The sequence below is a fragment of the Phymastichus coffea genome, unplaced genomic scaffold (genome assembly GCF_024137745.1).
Source record: "Phymastichus coffea isolate CEN01 unplaced genomic scaffold, Cenicafe_Pcof_1.1 PCOF00128, whole genome shotgun sequence".
In the NCBI taxonomy this organism is placed as follows: Eukaryota; Metazoa; Arthropoda; class Insecta; order Hymenoptera; family Eulophidae; genus Phymastichus; species Phymastichus coffea.
In genome coordinates this window covers 240,431-254,240 of record NW_026706939.1, presented here as the reverse complement: position 1 = coordinate 254,240, position 13,810 = coordinate 240,431, and the positions used below count along the sequence as shown (strand labels likewise).

The following is a 13,810-nucleotide window of genomic DNA, read 5'->3' as shown; positions in this document are numbered from 1 at the left end:
CGTGCACTGGCAATGCAAAACGTGTACGAACACGAAAGTCCCTTCGCGCGGCAGACAGCAGCTTAGGAAGCTTTCTTTTTTACCTTGACGACTAATCCAATGGTCAATCTAAATTCGTTCTATTTTGTTGTCTCCGTGAGGGTTAATAAAACGGCTAAAGATTTACGATGCTTATGCCTCCGAAAAACTAACGCTAACGGGTAGCCTGACTTGGTGCGTAAGCGTCCATTGCTAGCCGCTATAGCTGTGCAACGTTTATCCTGCCTTCCACTTGATCAAGTGATTTTAGCATATCAGTGAGAAATTGTTTGTTTGGCCGCGACATACTTCTTTATACCCCCTTTGCAGCGCTGAAGCATACCAAGGGTAGTTTAGTCACTTTAAAAAGGCCCCTCTCTATTTAATATCGCACACCTGCTATTTTTTTCCAAAACTGGACTTTTACGGTTATTCAACCTCTCATCAACGTTAAAAAATTAATCGATTTCAATTCTGTTATAAAAAAAAAAAGAAACTCGTTAGATTTGCATATGACCTCTGAAAACCAAGCGGCCAGCCGTTCGTTCGTTACACATCGAGCGCGACTCAGCGTATAACTTCGCGATGTACTGCTTACAAAGTGTATACATAACGCATTCTTAATTGTTCGCCAGCACAAAAGTATTTCACCCTGGTCGGGAATGCACCTCGTGCAAAGAGATCTCGAGCAAGAAAGAAACATTTGAAATGCCAAGGCAAAGCAAGTATAAAACTGCAAGAGAGAAAGAGAGAGAAAGAGCGCATCTTCTTTGCTTTTAAAAAACTGGTTTCGATTTAACGGCCGCGCGCCGTCGTCGAAATCTCGTGCCGGGAATGCGCGCGCGCGCGCAGATTTTTGTCTTGGCGGGCCCTAACTCGCTACATACGACGAGTCGCCTTTTTAATGGAAAACCAAGAACGCGAGGGAAAAATCAACAAGCCAATGCTCAGCGCTTTCCTATCGAGACGTTTGCTCGCGGCCGTGTGGATACTTGTTTTTTCCTGATGTCTTCATTTCAGCGTCGGTACGCCGAAAACCGGGAAAGGATAGAAATAATAACGCTGGTTTTGGACCAACAAGCCGGGAATACGTCGGTTGATCGAGCGAATCTCCGGCTTGTGAGCTTTTTCTAGATATTCACGTCGTTGCTTTCCGTGATAATAAAGAGCCACTTCGAATGCAATTTTTCGTTCCGTTCTACCGCGCAACACAGAGATGTGGTTTGACTCGTCGCGAATCGTACCGGTTGTACGAATACAATGAATGTTTATCACTGCTATCAGCAGCATTAATCTTTACGCGCGGCAAACGTTGATCGGCGATGAGCTATGAATAATAATTAATAATTAATGTTAATCGACCAAAAAGCAGATCTGAAAAGCATACCGATAATGAACTCGCAAGCTCAGGTTGAATTACGTAAAAGCGTCGGAGGCACTTGCAAAGAAGCATATAGCAGCAGCACATGTAAGAGCGCACCACCTCCAAGATGCGTATGCTCGGTTGGGTCGACGGCGAATGCGCGCGCGAAGGGGCGTAAGTCTATTCGCCGTCTCTGTCTGGTGGCGCGCTTGGGGCATTGGTTGTGGGTCAGGATTGGCCACTGATGTCGCTATAGAGCGCACTTCCACTCGAGCAACGTGCGCTCGATGACGGAGTGGGGCACGGGCTATTTAAGTGCGCGCGCTCCCCTATCAGGCCACAGTCGGTGTTGCACCGTTAGCAGTGCCCTTTGGTTCTCTCTGCAAGTTTGCCCTAGTGTGCCTAGTGATATACATTTTGTGTTAATTTCGAGTGCATATAGTTCATGTGTCTGCTTTATTAACGACCATTCGTTTGTCGTGTGATCGCTTCGTCGGTTGTTGTTTTTCATCTTGTTTGTCGCAAGCTTCAACCATCAACATGTTCATCATGAGCCCCATTACCGGATCATGCGATGTCTGCCAATGCACCAGGTAATTTTGCCCGAATGAATGAAATTGCAACTCGAGTAGGGAGTTATTCGTTTGAGTGAGTGCGATACGAGGATCGCCAAGCCAGAGTTCGGGCTTATCGGTTTTTTTCGAATACACCATTATGATTATCAGCATTTAATTCTAACGACTTTTCTATTCAGTTTTAAAACTCTTTTCTACCCTCAATTCACACGAAGTATTTTTACGTTTTATTTTTGTTTCCTTTTTTTATTGCATCGAATAAAAATACGTTTTCTCCAAAGTTTAGTATTTAAGGGCCCGATGTAAATAATTCAGTCATTCGAGATACGACATTATTAATTATTTTTTAATGAGATTTACGTGCATTCAAATAGTTATAGTACGGCTCAAAACGGAGTTTTTATTACGTGTTCCGAAACGTGAGACTGAGCAAACTGCGATCGGTCGTCAAAGCAGCATATTTTCAAAATACGCCCGCGCGCGATGGAATTGAGTGTGCCATATAACAGTTTGAAAAAATGACGAAGCGAGGCGCCACGAACGAACGAGGCGGGCGCGAGTGCGCGACTTCTTCGGGCGCGCTATAGTTTTTCCCCCCCCATCGACAGTCGCGCGGCAAGCGTCTGCCGTGACGGTTCACAGGAGGAAGATAAATCGCTAGTTTGTTTCGTCTTCAGTGATGATATACTTGACAAAGACCGGCTCGTTTATCACACAAACTGGTCTCTAAATCGACTTTTAGCCGCCGCGTTCGACACTCGCAAACGGTACGATTGCCAATCATTCAAGTATTTCAGCTTTCTGCTGGGCACACGGTTTTTTTTTTGACGGCTGATTCAATTCTCAAATATCCGATCGGCGCGTCGTGTGGGTTCCCGCGTCGTGCTTTGTCCACGTGATACACACATCAAATACGCACGTCCATTACACGCTCGAACCTCGAAATCCCAACTCAAGTTTCATTCATAACTTTATAAAAAACTGAGAGTGAACAGTGTCTAACAAAGGTGCATGTTGTGTTTTTGCAGGCTGTTCCGCAATGCATTCCAAATTAGAGCAACACCGGATAGCCCATTGAAGAAGTCGAGCAGTAAAGCAAGACGACTCTTCAGCATGGCATCGTCTGACTCCAGCACGGAGAACTCGCCGAACTGCATCGCGAGTAGCAGCCACAACGAGGGCGCCGCCATGTTCAGCAGTCCCATTACTGGACAAAACTCGACGCCCCACAAGGTATGTAATCGATATCATATGTGTGCGCGTGCATGCGAGTCCCTCGCTCTCTCGCCTTTTTCCCGCACTTTTTTCCATTATAAATTTTCCCGCGATGTGGCGATTTCTTTCCACTTTCATGATTTTGTCCTTTATTTTTTCTTTTTGTTGAACTTAATGAATTCATTTATAGATTACAAATTTTGTCTGCGAACAGCAATTGACAGTGTCTGCTTTCTTAATAATGTTAATAATATACCTAGGCCGATTAGATTAGTGACGAAACTAGTTGATAAGCTGTCGACCTTCTTAATTCCCAAACACACGCGTTCCAAGTTTCCATAGAACTGGAGTAAGTAAACTAAACGAACGTTTCTGTCTGGATTACAGGTATGCGGCATGAAATCAGCGAAGGCGCGACTCCCGTTGGAGGAATTCGACCCGAACAGCCAAGACAGCGGCTACGGAGGCTGCAACGGCTACTCGGATGAGAAGCAGTCAACGTCGAACTTCCGCTTCGCCGAGCCATTCGGAGTGGCACCACGTCGTCTGTCGCTCGAGTCTCGCAGCCCGATGAAGTCGCCCGTGCGTTCGTCCCCGCAGCGCAAACGTTTCGCTCACCGCAACAATCTCTTCCGTAGTCTATCGTCTGGCTACGAAAGCACGGACGACGGCTTCAACGACCTAATCGACATGGAAAGCCTTGAGAACGAGAGCGCGCAAGCTCTGCCGAGCGGCTTGTCGAGCCTCATCTCCGGCAGCATCGTCTCCGATAAGCCCGTAGAGTCGATGGACGTGGCCACCACCCCCGAAGCTACATCTCGAAAGTCCTTCAACTTTAGGCGCTCAATGTTGCTGAAGAACGACGGCCTCCGCGACGAGGAGTCCACTCCGCCGAGCATCTCCAAGGTGCGCTCCTGCCTGTTCCGATCGCCCTCGGCTACCTCGTCTACCGCCAAGATCCTCTACGACGAGAGCCCGAAGCGCAGCCGCGACGCTGGCTTCGACTGTGCGCCGGTACCGACGATGACCAGGAAATTCAAGCGACCCGACCCACCCGCCAGCCAATCACCGATGATCGTCAAGCGCTCGAGGAAGAGTACCAGCTGCCAGAATGTCAGCCTTGTCTCCAACTGCAAGGGATCGTCTCCGCCGCCGCTGCTGATGCGCAGCCTCTCCGAGACCGAGGCGCACGCTCACATCAAGTCGGCCATCAACCGCAGCACCACCGACTCCGATCTGACCGGCGACTTCAGCAAGACTTGCGCGCTGCCGCTCGCCGAGGGCCAGCACGAGGATCTCAAGTCCATCAGCAGCGAGACCCTGTCTGGGCTCATTCGTGGCCAATTCAACGACCAGGTCAACGACTTTAAGATCGTCGACTGCCGCTATCCGTACGAGTACGACGCCGGCCACATCGACGGCGCTGTCAATCTCTACACCAAGGAAATGATCGAAGAGCAACTGCTCGACCCCCTCAAGCACGCGCCAGCGATCGAACCGGAGACGCAGAAGCGCAGCATTCTCGTGTTCCACTGCGAGTTCTCCTGGGAGCGTGGACCCAAGCTGTCTCGTTTTCTGCGCAACATCGACCGACAGAGAAACAAGGAGCACTATCCGGCGCTGCACTATCCCGAGATTTATCTTCTGGACGGCGGCTACGAGAAGTTCTACAAGGACCAAAAGGAGCTTTGCTCGCCACAGGGTTACAGGCCAATGCGAGATCCTGAACACGAGGCCGACTTGAAACTTTTCAGAAGCAAGAGCAAGAGCTGGCAGCCCGAGAAGATCAACAGAGCCAACGTCATCACAGCCCGAGCAAACCTTAAGCGGCTGGGCTTCTGAACAGGTCCACTCGCGGTATGTGTATATGTATATAGTGGACGCGAATGACAAGAGCGGCTTTTGTTGAATTTCGATTCGTTTTTTTTATTCGGTAAATTCGACAAAACTCGCCGAGGGCTCTACGTGCAAATGTATATAGCGAATATCGTTCGGGAAGCAGGCTTTACAAACGCTTTAATCTACTGTTTTTTTTTTTTTATTTTTTTTTTTTTTTATTTTGTAGACGTACGTGTGCCTCGAGAACGAATGATACAATCGATTTGTATGTCTGTGTGCGTGTATGATTACATGTTAGAGTAGTTGTAACCGTAACCAGGTTATTTATGTACAAAGGCGCGCGCGAGGAAAGAATGAGAGATGTAGGACGAGGCGAGATAATAAAGCGAAAAGCGAAAATAGTCAATTTTTCTTTTTTATTTGTATTATCGATTCGCTGACTAGCTTCGTCTGTACCAAATTAAATTTAGGTGCCACGGTGAGAGAGAAAATCATGGTAATGTCAAAACATAATTGTTCGTCTATATCAAATTTTATATTAACCGAGACTGATGAATTGTAAAAAAACGTATATCTGTCAGTTGTAGGTGTGCGTGCACGTCTTTTTCTTTCGACATTTGAAAAAGCAACGTTGCGGCGGCGATGTTTCTCATTTCTTCCTTGACGGAGTAAATGTCTACATGTATTATTACGATAGGCGTATATATTATTGTTTATTTTATAAGTATATTAACTTTAAATGAAATTTGATTTATCGATCAAAAAATGAAAACGGGAAAAAAGGTTCAACTTATCCTGTGAATATGTGCAAATGAGATTATATATGTTGTACAAAGCTAGAGCGCGCATTATGTAAAATTATAAGCATTAATATAATTTGTCATATAAAATAACATATCGAGTTCTATTTTACATTGTTCCCTCAATCACTAATTTTTACTTAATCATTCACTTATTAGTTATTAATCATTCATCATGTCACTAATTATTTCTCATCTCTTGAAAACTTGGTTTCTTTTGGAAAGATAAAGTAACTCATTTTTTAATAAACTAAGTTAATTGTTGACTTATGAAATTCTTCATGAAATGTTAGAAAACAAGATATAAAAAAGCTGTTAGTATTAATTTGAATTCAAATAATAGAGCGCGGAGTAGCGACGCCTCGCATTGATTGGTTAATATTTCAAGCCACGCTTTGATAGTCACGAATCAAAACCCTTATAGTATCTTTTCTAAAATTTTCCATTGCTTGGCGCTGTTTGTACCGGCCGGCGTTGATGTTGGGTGAGTATCTGCTGTTGCGCAATTTTACTTATATCTATCGTAAATATAGTTATAAAAAATCGTTACAAAAGTGTTGTAACGTATAATCACGAATAATTTCACTAAAAAGTGTTTCTTCGAAACAAGCGACGTTCTTTTCTATTCTCAGTGCAATATTATAGTGATGCTCGCGTTCTCACTTAACGCAAGTAATTAAGAGTGCAAACAATAGTAATAATTATAAGATAATAGTACGAAGAGATTACTTTATATTACAGGAAACATTTATTTGCTTAATTTTGTTTGATTATAGTATTTATTTTATTGTAATTTTTGTGAACTCTATGCTGACGTGGATTTATAACCTCTTTTATTTTATTTATTTGATCCAACAAATTTCAATGATTCCTAATTGAAGTAAATAAATATATTGTGCCTAGTACAGAATAATCCATAATATGATTAGTATTTAAATTCCCTTGGAGTTCTAATCATTTAAGAGATATTTGTCATTTGGTGGGATTCATTATTAGTTGCTAATCTGTTATTTCTTATTTTAGCATCACTGATAACAAAGAGACCTTTGATAAGTCTTGGATCTCGATTACTTGCAACAATGACTGAAGCCTTAAAGACTCATGAAGTTATTCCTGATGTAATTGACACTATTCCATCTGCAGTTGTCAAAGTATCTTATCCAAGTGGAGCTACTGTGGATATTGGTAAAGAGCTTACTCCAACTCAAGTCAAAGATCAGCCAACTGTCGAATGGGATGCAGATGACTCTAGCTTCTACACCCTTTGCATGACAGGTGCTTTATATATTATATTTATTATGAAAAGTTCTTGTTATAATTTACTTAAAAAAAATTTTAAGGAGAACATATGTTGATTTTAATCTGTCATTATTGTATAGTAGAGATCTTTTGTTTGATTCATGTTATTTATAGATCCTGATGCGCCAAGCCGCAAAGAACCTAAATTCAGAGAGTGGCATCACTGGCTTGTCACAAATATTCCAGGAAAAGATGTTTCCAAGGGTGAAGTTTTGTCCCAATACATTGGCTCTGGGCCACCCCCTAATACTGGTCTTCACCGTTATGTCTTCCTAGTCTACAAGCAGCCAAGCAAATTAAAGTTTGATGAAAAACATCTCACTAATCGTAGTGGTGATGGGCGTAACAACTTCTCCATCAAGAAGTTTGCCCAAAAATATAATTTAGGAAATCCAGTAGCTGGTAATATGTACCAAGCTGCCTTTGATGACTATGTGCCAAAATTATACAAACAGCTTGAGGGCTAAATCATTCTAACAATTTTAAAGAGTAGAAAAACACTAAAGTCACAATTGATATTGTGTCTTATTTATTTTACATTTAAAATGAATTCCAGAATTATGCTAAAATAATAATTAAGAAGTATTTTTTAATTCTGTGGTGACTTTATTATCGTTTTTCTATAAGATGGCTTAAATGCACAAATATATATATTAATAAATTTTTCAAATAAATACTCCATATTTTGCAAATCTGTATTTTTATTGTTTGAATATCCATGTTGTTTCAGACTGTACAGTGTTATTTATTTTGGAAACTTATTGGTAATGTATACAAGAAATTGTATTTTCAAATTGCAATATATGCATCAAGAAATAAGCACTCTGACGTAGATCAATGAAGTTAAATCGCGACATACATTTCGTATAGTAGATAGATATAATTCCTAAATTGAGTTATAATAGAGTTAAACTACTGATATTTACGCATCCGTCACAAAATTGACTACTCGGCCTTGTTTATTTCATGTATTGTCGCTATAGAAAATTATAGTGATGTAATGCATCAATTGGGCTATAAATTTGTTCGTGTACGGGTATCTGCCATCAGTCTGCATCCGACCACACTCAAATATGAAACTTTTGTTATCAGGTATATTTCAACTAATTTTTAGTTTTATTGTTAAAAGATCTTAGTCTTTGATTTAATTTAGCTTCATATTGTTTTTATAATGTACAGCCATCAGCGTGGCGCTAATTATTCAATTTGCAAAAAATGTCATAAAATGTAGATTTTTATATAATCTTTCTACTAAAGTAAGACGAACTAAAGCATTCAAATTCTAATTTGTGAAATGTATACAGCGGGTTTGCTTCTTTGCTCATATGCCTGCGCCACGGATATTCCAGCGGAATTCACGTCCGCTGGTATAGTACCAGATGTGTTGACGAAGGCACCCAGTGAACTGCTTTCGGTAACTGTTGCTTTGATATTTAAACCGCAATCCAAGATTCGTCGATACTCGATCATTGGCTGATTGTTCTGGCGTGTAACACAGGCGACTTACAAGGATGGCGATAAAGATAAAGATGTGCATTTCGGAGAGGAACTCACGCCCACGATTGTAAAGGATCCTCCGGCATTGAGTTGGATGTCCGAAGATTCTTCTCACTACGCTATACTCATGGTCGGTAAGTAATCACAGGCGTCCGTAACGGCTGTCGCTCTACGAAGCAGACGTGGTAATTTTTCACGGCAAGGATTTGAACGTACAACAATAGGGCACTCGCGACTGATCGGAAAAAGTGATATTTCGATTTAGAACAATTGGCAGGTCGAGTTGGTAAAGGATATACGTTGCTCGCACACAGATCCCGATGCACCAAGCCGTGAAGATCCCAAGTTCCGCGAGATGCTGCACTGGCTGGTGGCCAACGTGCCGGGCTCCGACTTGAACAAAGGCGAGGTGATCGCGGAGTACGCGGGCTCGGCGCCGCAAAAGGAGACAGGCCTGCACCGCTACGTGATGTTGGTGTTCAAGCAGCCGGACAAGCTGACCATCGAGGAAGCGCGCATCAGCAATCGCGAGCGCACAGGCCGCCCTGCCTTCTCCGTCAAGGCCTTCGCTGCCAAATACAAGCTCGGCGACCCCATCGCCGGCAACATGTTCAGGGCTCAATGGGACGAGTACGTGCCGATTCTGCGCAAGCAGATGGGCGACGAGTCGTAAGAGTTGCGACCGCATACCTCCTCGTAGCGCATTGCTTCCTTAGTCGACATATCCGCGGTTCGGAGATGTTTCTCATTATCAACGAATTGTAGCGCTTAGGTTTTGTATGCTTGCTGATGCGGCGCTCGATTAATACACCATTACTTTCGAATGCTCTACCGAGTTCTTTTATTTTTACCTCGATCGAAAATTAATGACAGGCGATTCCATGCTAAAATTAAGAGGAATGCCAGTTCCGTCAAGATGATCCGTTGCCGAGTTGAATATCTTTGAGCTTTCCACTTATATTTCAAAAAGTCTGCATTTTCACCGGTGACAAGTGCATCATATTCTTGGCAATTTCTCCTTTGTACTTTTTCTCCTATACTCGTTTTCTAATGAAAGAAAACAATTTTCAAAACAACCTTCCGTTTCAATTTGTTAATATAAAATGCCAAAGAAAAAGAAATGATATGTCAATACCTTATTCATTCAGCAGTGCCATGCGTATAGCTGCTGTCGTAAAGTACGATCGCGTGTATGTGATAATGTTAAATCGAGTATGTACGTATTACTATATAACATCTAGGTCTAGGTGCAAGAATATTACCATTCTTGCGTAACACACGTCATTTACCGTAACCTTTTCATTTTTCACCATAAGCCCGCTCGACCACAGCCCTTATCAATTTTTCCTTGCATATTGTTAGATTTATAATTGATTTGTTGAACGCTTTATATACTCAAGCTAATATAATAATCGTAAAAAGAATGAAAGCCGACGGCTTTTAATGACAATGAGTATCACTATTTGTCAAAGAAAAGTGAAAAAAAAACATCTTTACAAGAAACATGATTTACTTAAAAGTGATACGAGGAAAGAGACTCGATCGGTTCTGATTTCCAATTTCTATAATGGCATTGCGCGTACGTCGCAAGTCATGTGTCGATTTCTCTTTTTATTATACAAGAGAGCGTGTAGTCGCGAAGAAGAAAAACCATTTAACGCATCGTTGTTGTCGAGCAACATTTCAACGGTTTTTACGCGACAATTCGATTGTTCAGTATTTCTTATGACGAACCCGATTCGTCCGACAAACTGCGGCGACCTTGATCGGGTCGGTTTTTTATCGCGATGCAAAAGCAGACCGCGTACACGCGTGTGACGTCACGGGCGAACGAACTATCGAAAGTATAAGTTTCGGTCAGCGCGAGAAACCAGTTGCAGTCTTTGGCACAACGTCGAAGAAGGATGAACCTCGTAGCAGCAGGTACCTTCTCCATTTCGTTTTCTAACGCATTAGCTTTCACTTGAATTAACTGAGCGCATCATTTATTAATTGTATCGCAATTATTCTGCAACAATTCAGAACATAAATGCGTTTATACCGATTGCTTCGTTGCCAAGCGTTTCCCGATAGTCAATCTATCTTCTTATTTTACAGCAGCCGCCGTATTTCTTTTGGGCGTCGCAGCAGCCAATGTGGCATTAGAGTTCAAAGCTGCCAATATCGAACCTGACATTATAGATATATCGCCGAATGAAACAATCGAGGTACATTTTTCAAACAATCGATACTTTCAAAGTAGCTCGTAGAACTTGGTCATAATTCTTTCTTTCTAATTTACAGATTAAATATGGAAAGAAAGAGATACAATTAGGCACCGAGATCACTCCAAGCGAAGCTAAAGACATCCCTGAAATCCACTACAAATATCAAGGCGGAATTTTGTATACGCTTGTGATGACAGGTATGCGCGTATTCGATTTGATTTAATGTGCGTTAGATTGCTAAAATATTGTATAATCGTCGAGTTTAGCCGAAAGTGAATGGGTAAAAGTCACCAGCGAAAAGTCGGAAGACTTTCTTCTTAACGATCTCAAAGGCATTTTGAAATTTCTAAATGAAACAAGTAGTGCCGAGAAGTGTGACGAAATTCATCGATTATCAAAAACCATAATAGCAAACGTGATTGAACGTAGAGTCAAACAGCTAAGTTGTACTTTCACCGCGGAACAGGTTTCTCCTGATTTGCGTCTTCCTCCACACGCGTAGCCTTTATTGTGCTTCGAAAGGCTGCATTGGTAAATGCCATCAAGCGTAATTTGTATATATCACATCGTTTATTCGACAAAAAACGACGAGGGTAAGCAACCCGGCTCTTGTTTGGATTTGCCAGTCGTGGTTTTTTAATTTAAAAAACCGGCTTTTTATTTGAGAAAATCACTCGAGGACCAGTATCATTCTTTTATCTTTTATGTAGCTTAGAGAAAAATATATTGGACGCGCATTATGAATAAATAAATATTTTTGATATTTTACTTTCAAGACCCAGACATTCCGGTAAGAGGCTACAATCGCGAATGGCAACACTGGGTCGTTGGAAATATACCAGAAGATAAAGTTGCCAAGGGAGAAGTTTTAACTGAATACGTTGGTCCGGCACCTCCAAAGAATTCTGGCCTTCATCGCTACGTGTTCCTTTTATACAGACAAAATCAAGGCTCCATTACCTTCGACGAAAGACGTATCGGAAACAGGTAAAGTGTTTCTAAAGACACAAATATTAACCAACGAAAATTAATTAATATTTTTTCCATTCGGTAAAATCTACATGTGCTTTATTAAATTCGGAATTATTGTATGTTTTACTGTTTTAATGGTTAAGTAGTAGCGTGCGGGAGAGCATCAAAAGTGGTAAAGGTAATGAAGTCAATGAATGGTAATGAGATATCAATTATCTTGAAAACCACAAGTATATATTATATTAGCAAGAGGAAAGAGACACAAGACAAAATATGACTTACTCTCACGACCGTTTGTCTTGAACTGACGAAGGTTCCGGCGTACTTGAACGCTTTTTTTATTTTCAGGGACAAGAGAAGAAACCGTTTTTCAGTTAAGAGATTCGCTAAAAAGTATAACTTGGAAGGACCCATCGCTGGAAATTACATGAAAGCACAATACGACGATTATGTTCCTGTGGTCCAGAGGCAAATTGGAATTTACTGATTGCAAACTGACATTATCAATAATCACGCACGCGCTTTTTCATAATACAGCTACACCGTACCACATACAGCCTAATGAGACTGACTGATTTTGTGAATCTCCTCAACCGTTTGGATATTTTATAATCTACATTGCAACCGTGATTGTTAATACTATTGACGAAAATTATTAAATATATCGAGGAAAAATAAATTTTTTTTTAAAATCGTAATTGAAAATGTTCGATCGCTCACAGAAATTAACTAAGAACCAATGTGGGGTAAAGACACCAGTAGTCGGCTACTTTTTTACTACCTTTAATAAATAAGATGCAGAATCTTTAAAATGGAATTATTTTATGAATGTTACTACTGAGGCTTTCGGAAGCATATCACGAAAAAAACAACAATTAACAAGTATTTTTTATGTATCTTAATGCTATGCTAAAAATCGGTGTATTTTCTTATAGTCCCTGTGTCAATGTAGAATTTCTCAAAGTAAGTTTTTACGTACTTTTAACTGAAAATTTTTTTATAAACTTATTAAAGAGTATTAAATATTGAATACCGACTCATAAAATTATTAATAAAACATTAAGAGTTATTTTTGATTGCGTCCGACTACAAATACTCAAATTAAAAAATATTTTAATAGTCGGCACATATTAAATCTTTCAAATTTAGAGATCACTCATTGTGCTTTTTCAAAATTTCTTTTGAATTCTGTAGACAGTTAAACAAAAATGAGTGAAAGCATCGAGAATTTCATATCGAAAAGCGATTGAGACATACGTGCAATAAAAAAAATCACAATTATACCAATGCATTAAAGAAAAAAGAAAAAAATCAACTTTGAGCATAACTACATGGTTATGTACCAAATGAAAGTCCACGTATAGGTCCAGAGTCCACAGATATTTTGCAAACATACTTTGTATTAGTTTAAACTCGAAGTAAATCTTAATTGGCTGTCTACTAAAATGTATTCACTCTATTATAATTATTTTTACGCGAGTTATCATTGAAAAAACTATTAGTTGTTATTTTATTAGTAAGCGACTCGATATAATAATCTGAGCTTAACTAATCTAGTTGAACTAATTTCATTTATAAAATAGTTATACATAAAAATGTTAAGTTCTAGTTTGATGATAAAAAACGTGTTATTCTATAAGGGCGAGACTGCATCATTGAATTTATAAGTAGTACTTTTTTTAAAAGTTCAAATTAAAGTAGTCGGGTATTGGTGCATTGGCCTTAATTCAACTTATTTTAATAATAATATTAACTACAAGAATCATCAAAATTCAAACTTAATTAATTTCATTTCAGTGAAACATGTGTATAACATATTTATTAGCAGCTCGCGTAGTTATGTGTAATCATTCACGACCGATTGATCAAAGTCAATTTAACCTAACAATTTATTTCTATTAAGGAACAATGTTTGTCTGTTTATTGTATAAAACACCTTAAAACAAATCGAAACTTTAAAAAATAAAAAAATGCATTAAACAATGCAGTGAGCATGCGCAACAAGCAGGAAGGAGTAAGACTCAA

At 40.3% G+C, this 13,810-nt stretch overlaps 4 protein-coding genes across 7 annotated transcripts in view; all 4 read left to right on the top strand.

Annotated features, from left to right (window-relative positions):
* LOC131671545 (M-phase inducer phosphatase-like) overlaps positions 1-5,861 on the top strand; it is an 88,376-nt gene extending 82,515 nt beyond the window's left edge. For 2 of the 4 annotated variants that reach the window (XM_058948042.1, XM_058948045.1), the window contains 2 exons: positions 2,985-3,189; positions 3,559-5,861. In XM_058948042.1, coding sequence (XP_058804025.1) covers positions 2,985-3,189; positions 3,559-5,013 — 1,660 coding nt within the window. In that variant the 3' untranslated portion in view covers positions 5,014-5,861. Of the gene's footprint in view, positions 1-1,739; positions 1,975-2,589; positions 2,724-2,984; positions 3,190-3,558 lie in introns of those variants that run through there. The other 2 variants (XM_058948043.1, XM_058948044.1) reach the window with 2 other exon arrangements.
* A 450-nt stretch (positions 5,862-6,311) lies between these two features.
* Positions 6,312-7,778, top strand: LOC131671524 (protein D2-like). The gene is made up of 3 exons (XM_058948009.1): positions 6,312-6,482; positions 6,834-7,085; positions 7,224-7,778. Exons 1-3 carry the CDS (start codon positions 6,458-6,460, stop codon positions 7,574-7,576), a joined length of 630 nt encoding a protein of 209 aa, XP_058803992.1. The 5' UTR covers positions 6,312-6,457; the 3' UTR covers positions 7,577-7,778.
* A 371-nt stretch (positions 7,779-8,149) lies between these two features.
* LOC131671534 (protein D3-like) lies at positions 8,150-9,435 on the top strand. The gene is made up of 4 exons (XM_058948023.1): positions 8,150-8,201; positions 8,414-8,523; positions 8,608-8,740; positions 8,921-9,435. The coding sequence occupies exons 1-4, from the start codon at positions 8,183-8,185 to the stop codon at positions 9,277-9,279; spliced, it is 621 nt and encodes a 206-aa protein (XP_058804006.1). The 5' UTR covers positions 8,150-8,182; the 3' UTR covers positions 9,280-9,435.
* Positions 9,436-9,953: 518 nt separating this feature from the next.
* Positions 9,954-13,479, top strand: LOC131671527 (protein D2-like). The gene is made up of 5 exons (XM_058948015.1): positions 9,954-10,529; positions 10,704-10,813; positions 10,890-11,010; positions 11,590-11,800; positions 12,134-13,479. Exons 1-5 carry the CDS (start codon positions 10,511-10,513, stop codon positions 12,270-12,272), a joined length of 600 nt encoding a protein of 199 aa, XP_058803998.1. The 5' UTR covers positions 9,954-10,510; the 3' UTR covers positions 12,273-13,479.
* Positions 13,480-13,810: the final 331 nt, after the last annotated feature.

Coding starts and splice junctions, on each gene's coding strand:
- LOC131671524 (XM_058948009.1), top strand. CDS start 6,458: ATGCTCGCGTTCTCACTTAACGCAA. Junction 6,483..6,833: donor CGCGTTCTCACTTAACGCAA/GTAATTAAGAGT, acceptor TTCTTATTTTAG/CATCACTGATAACAAAGAGA. Junction 7,086..7,223: donor CTACACCCTTTGCATGACAG/GTGCTTTATATA, acceptor TGTTATTTATAG/ATCCTGATGCGCCAAGCCGC.
- LOC131671534 (XM_058948023.1), top strand. Junction 8,524..8,607: donor CACCCAGTGAACTGCTTTCG/GTAACTGTTGCT, acceptor CGTGTAACACAG/GCGACTTACAAGGATGGCGA. Junction 8,741..8,920: donor CTACGCTATACTCATGGTCG/GTAAGTAATCAC, acceptor GCTCGCACACAG/ATCCCGATGCACCAAGCCGT.
- LOC131671527 (XM_058948015.1), top strand. Junction 10,814..10,889: donor CGCCGAATGAAACAATCGAG/GTACATTTTTCA, acceptor TCTAATTTACAG/ATTAAATATGGAAAGAAAGA. Junction 11,011..11,589: donor GTATACGCTTGTGATGACAG/GTATGCGCGTAT, acceptor TTTACTTTCAAG/ACCCAGACATTCCGGTAAGA.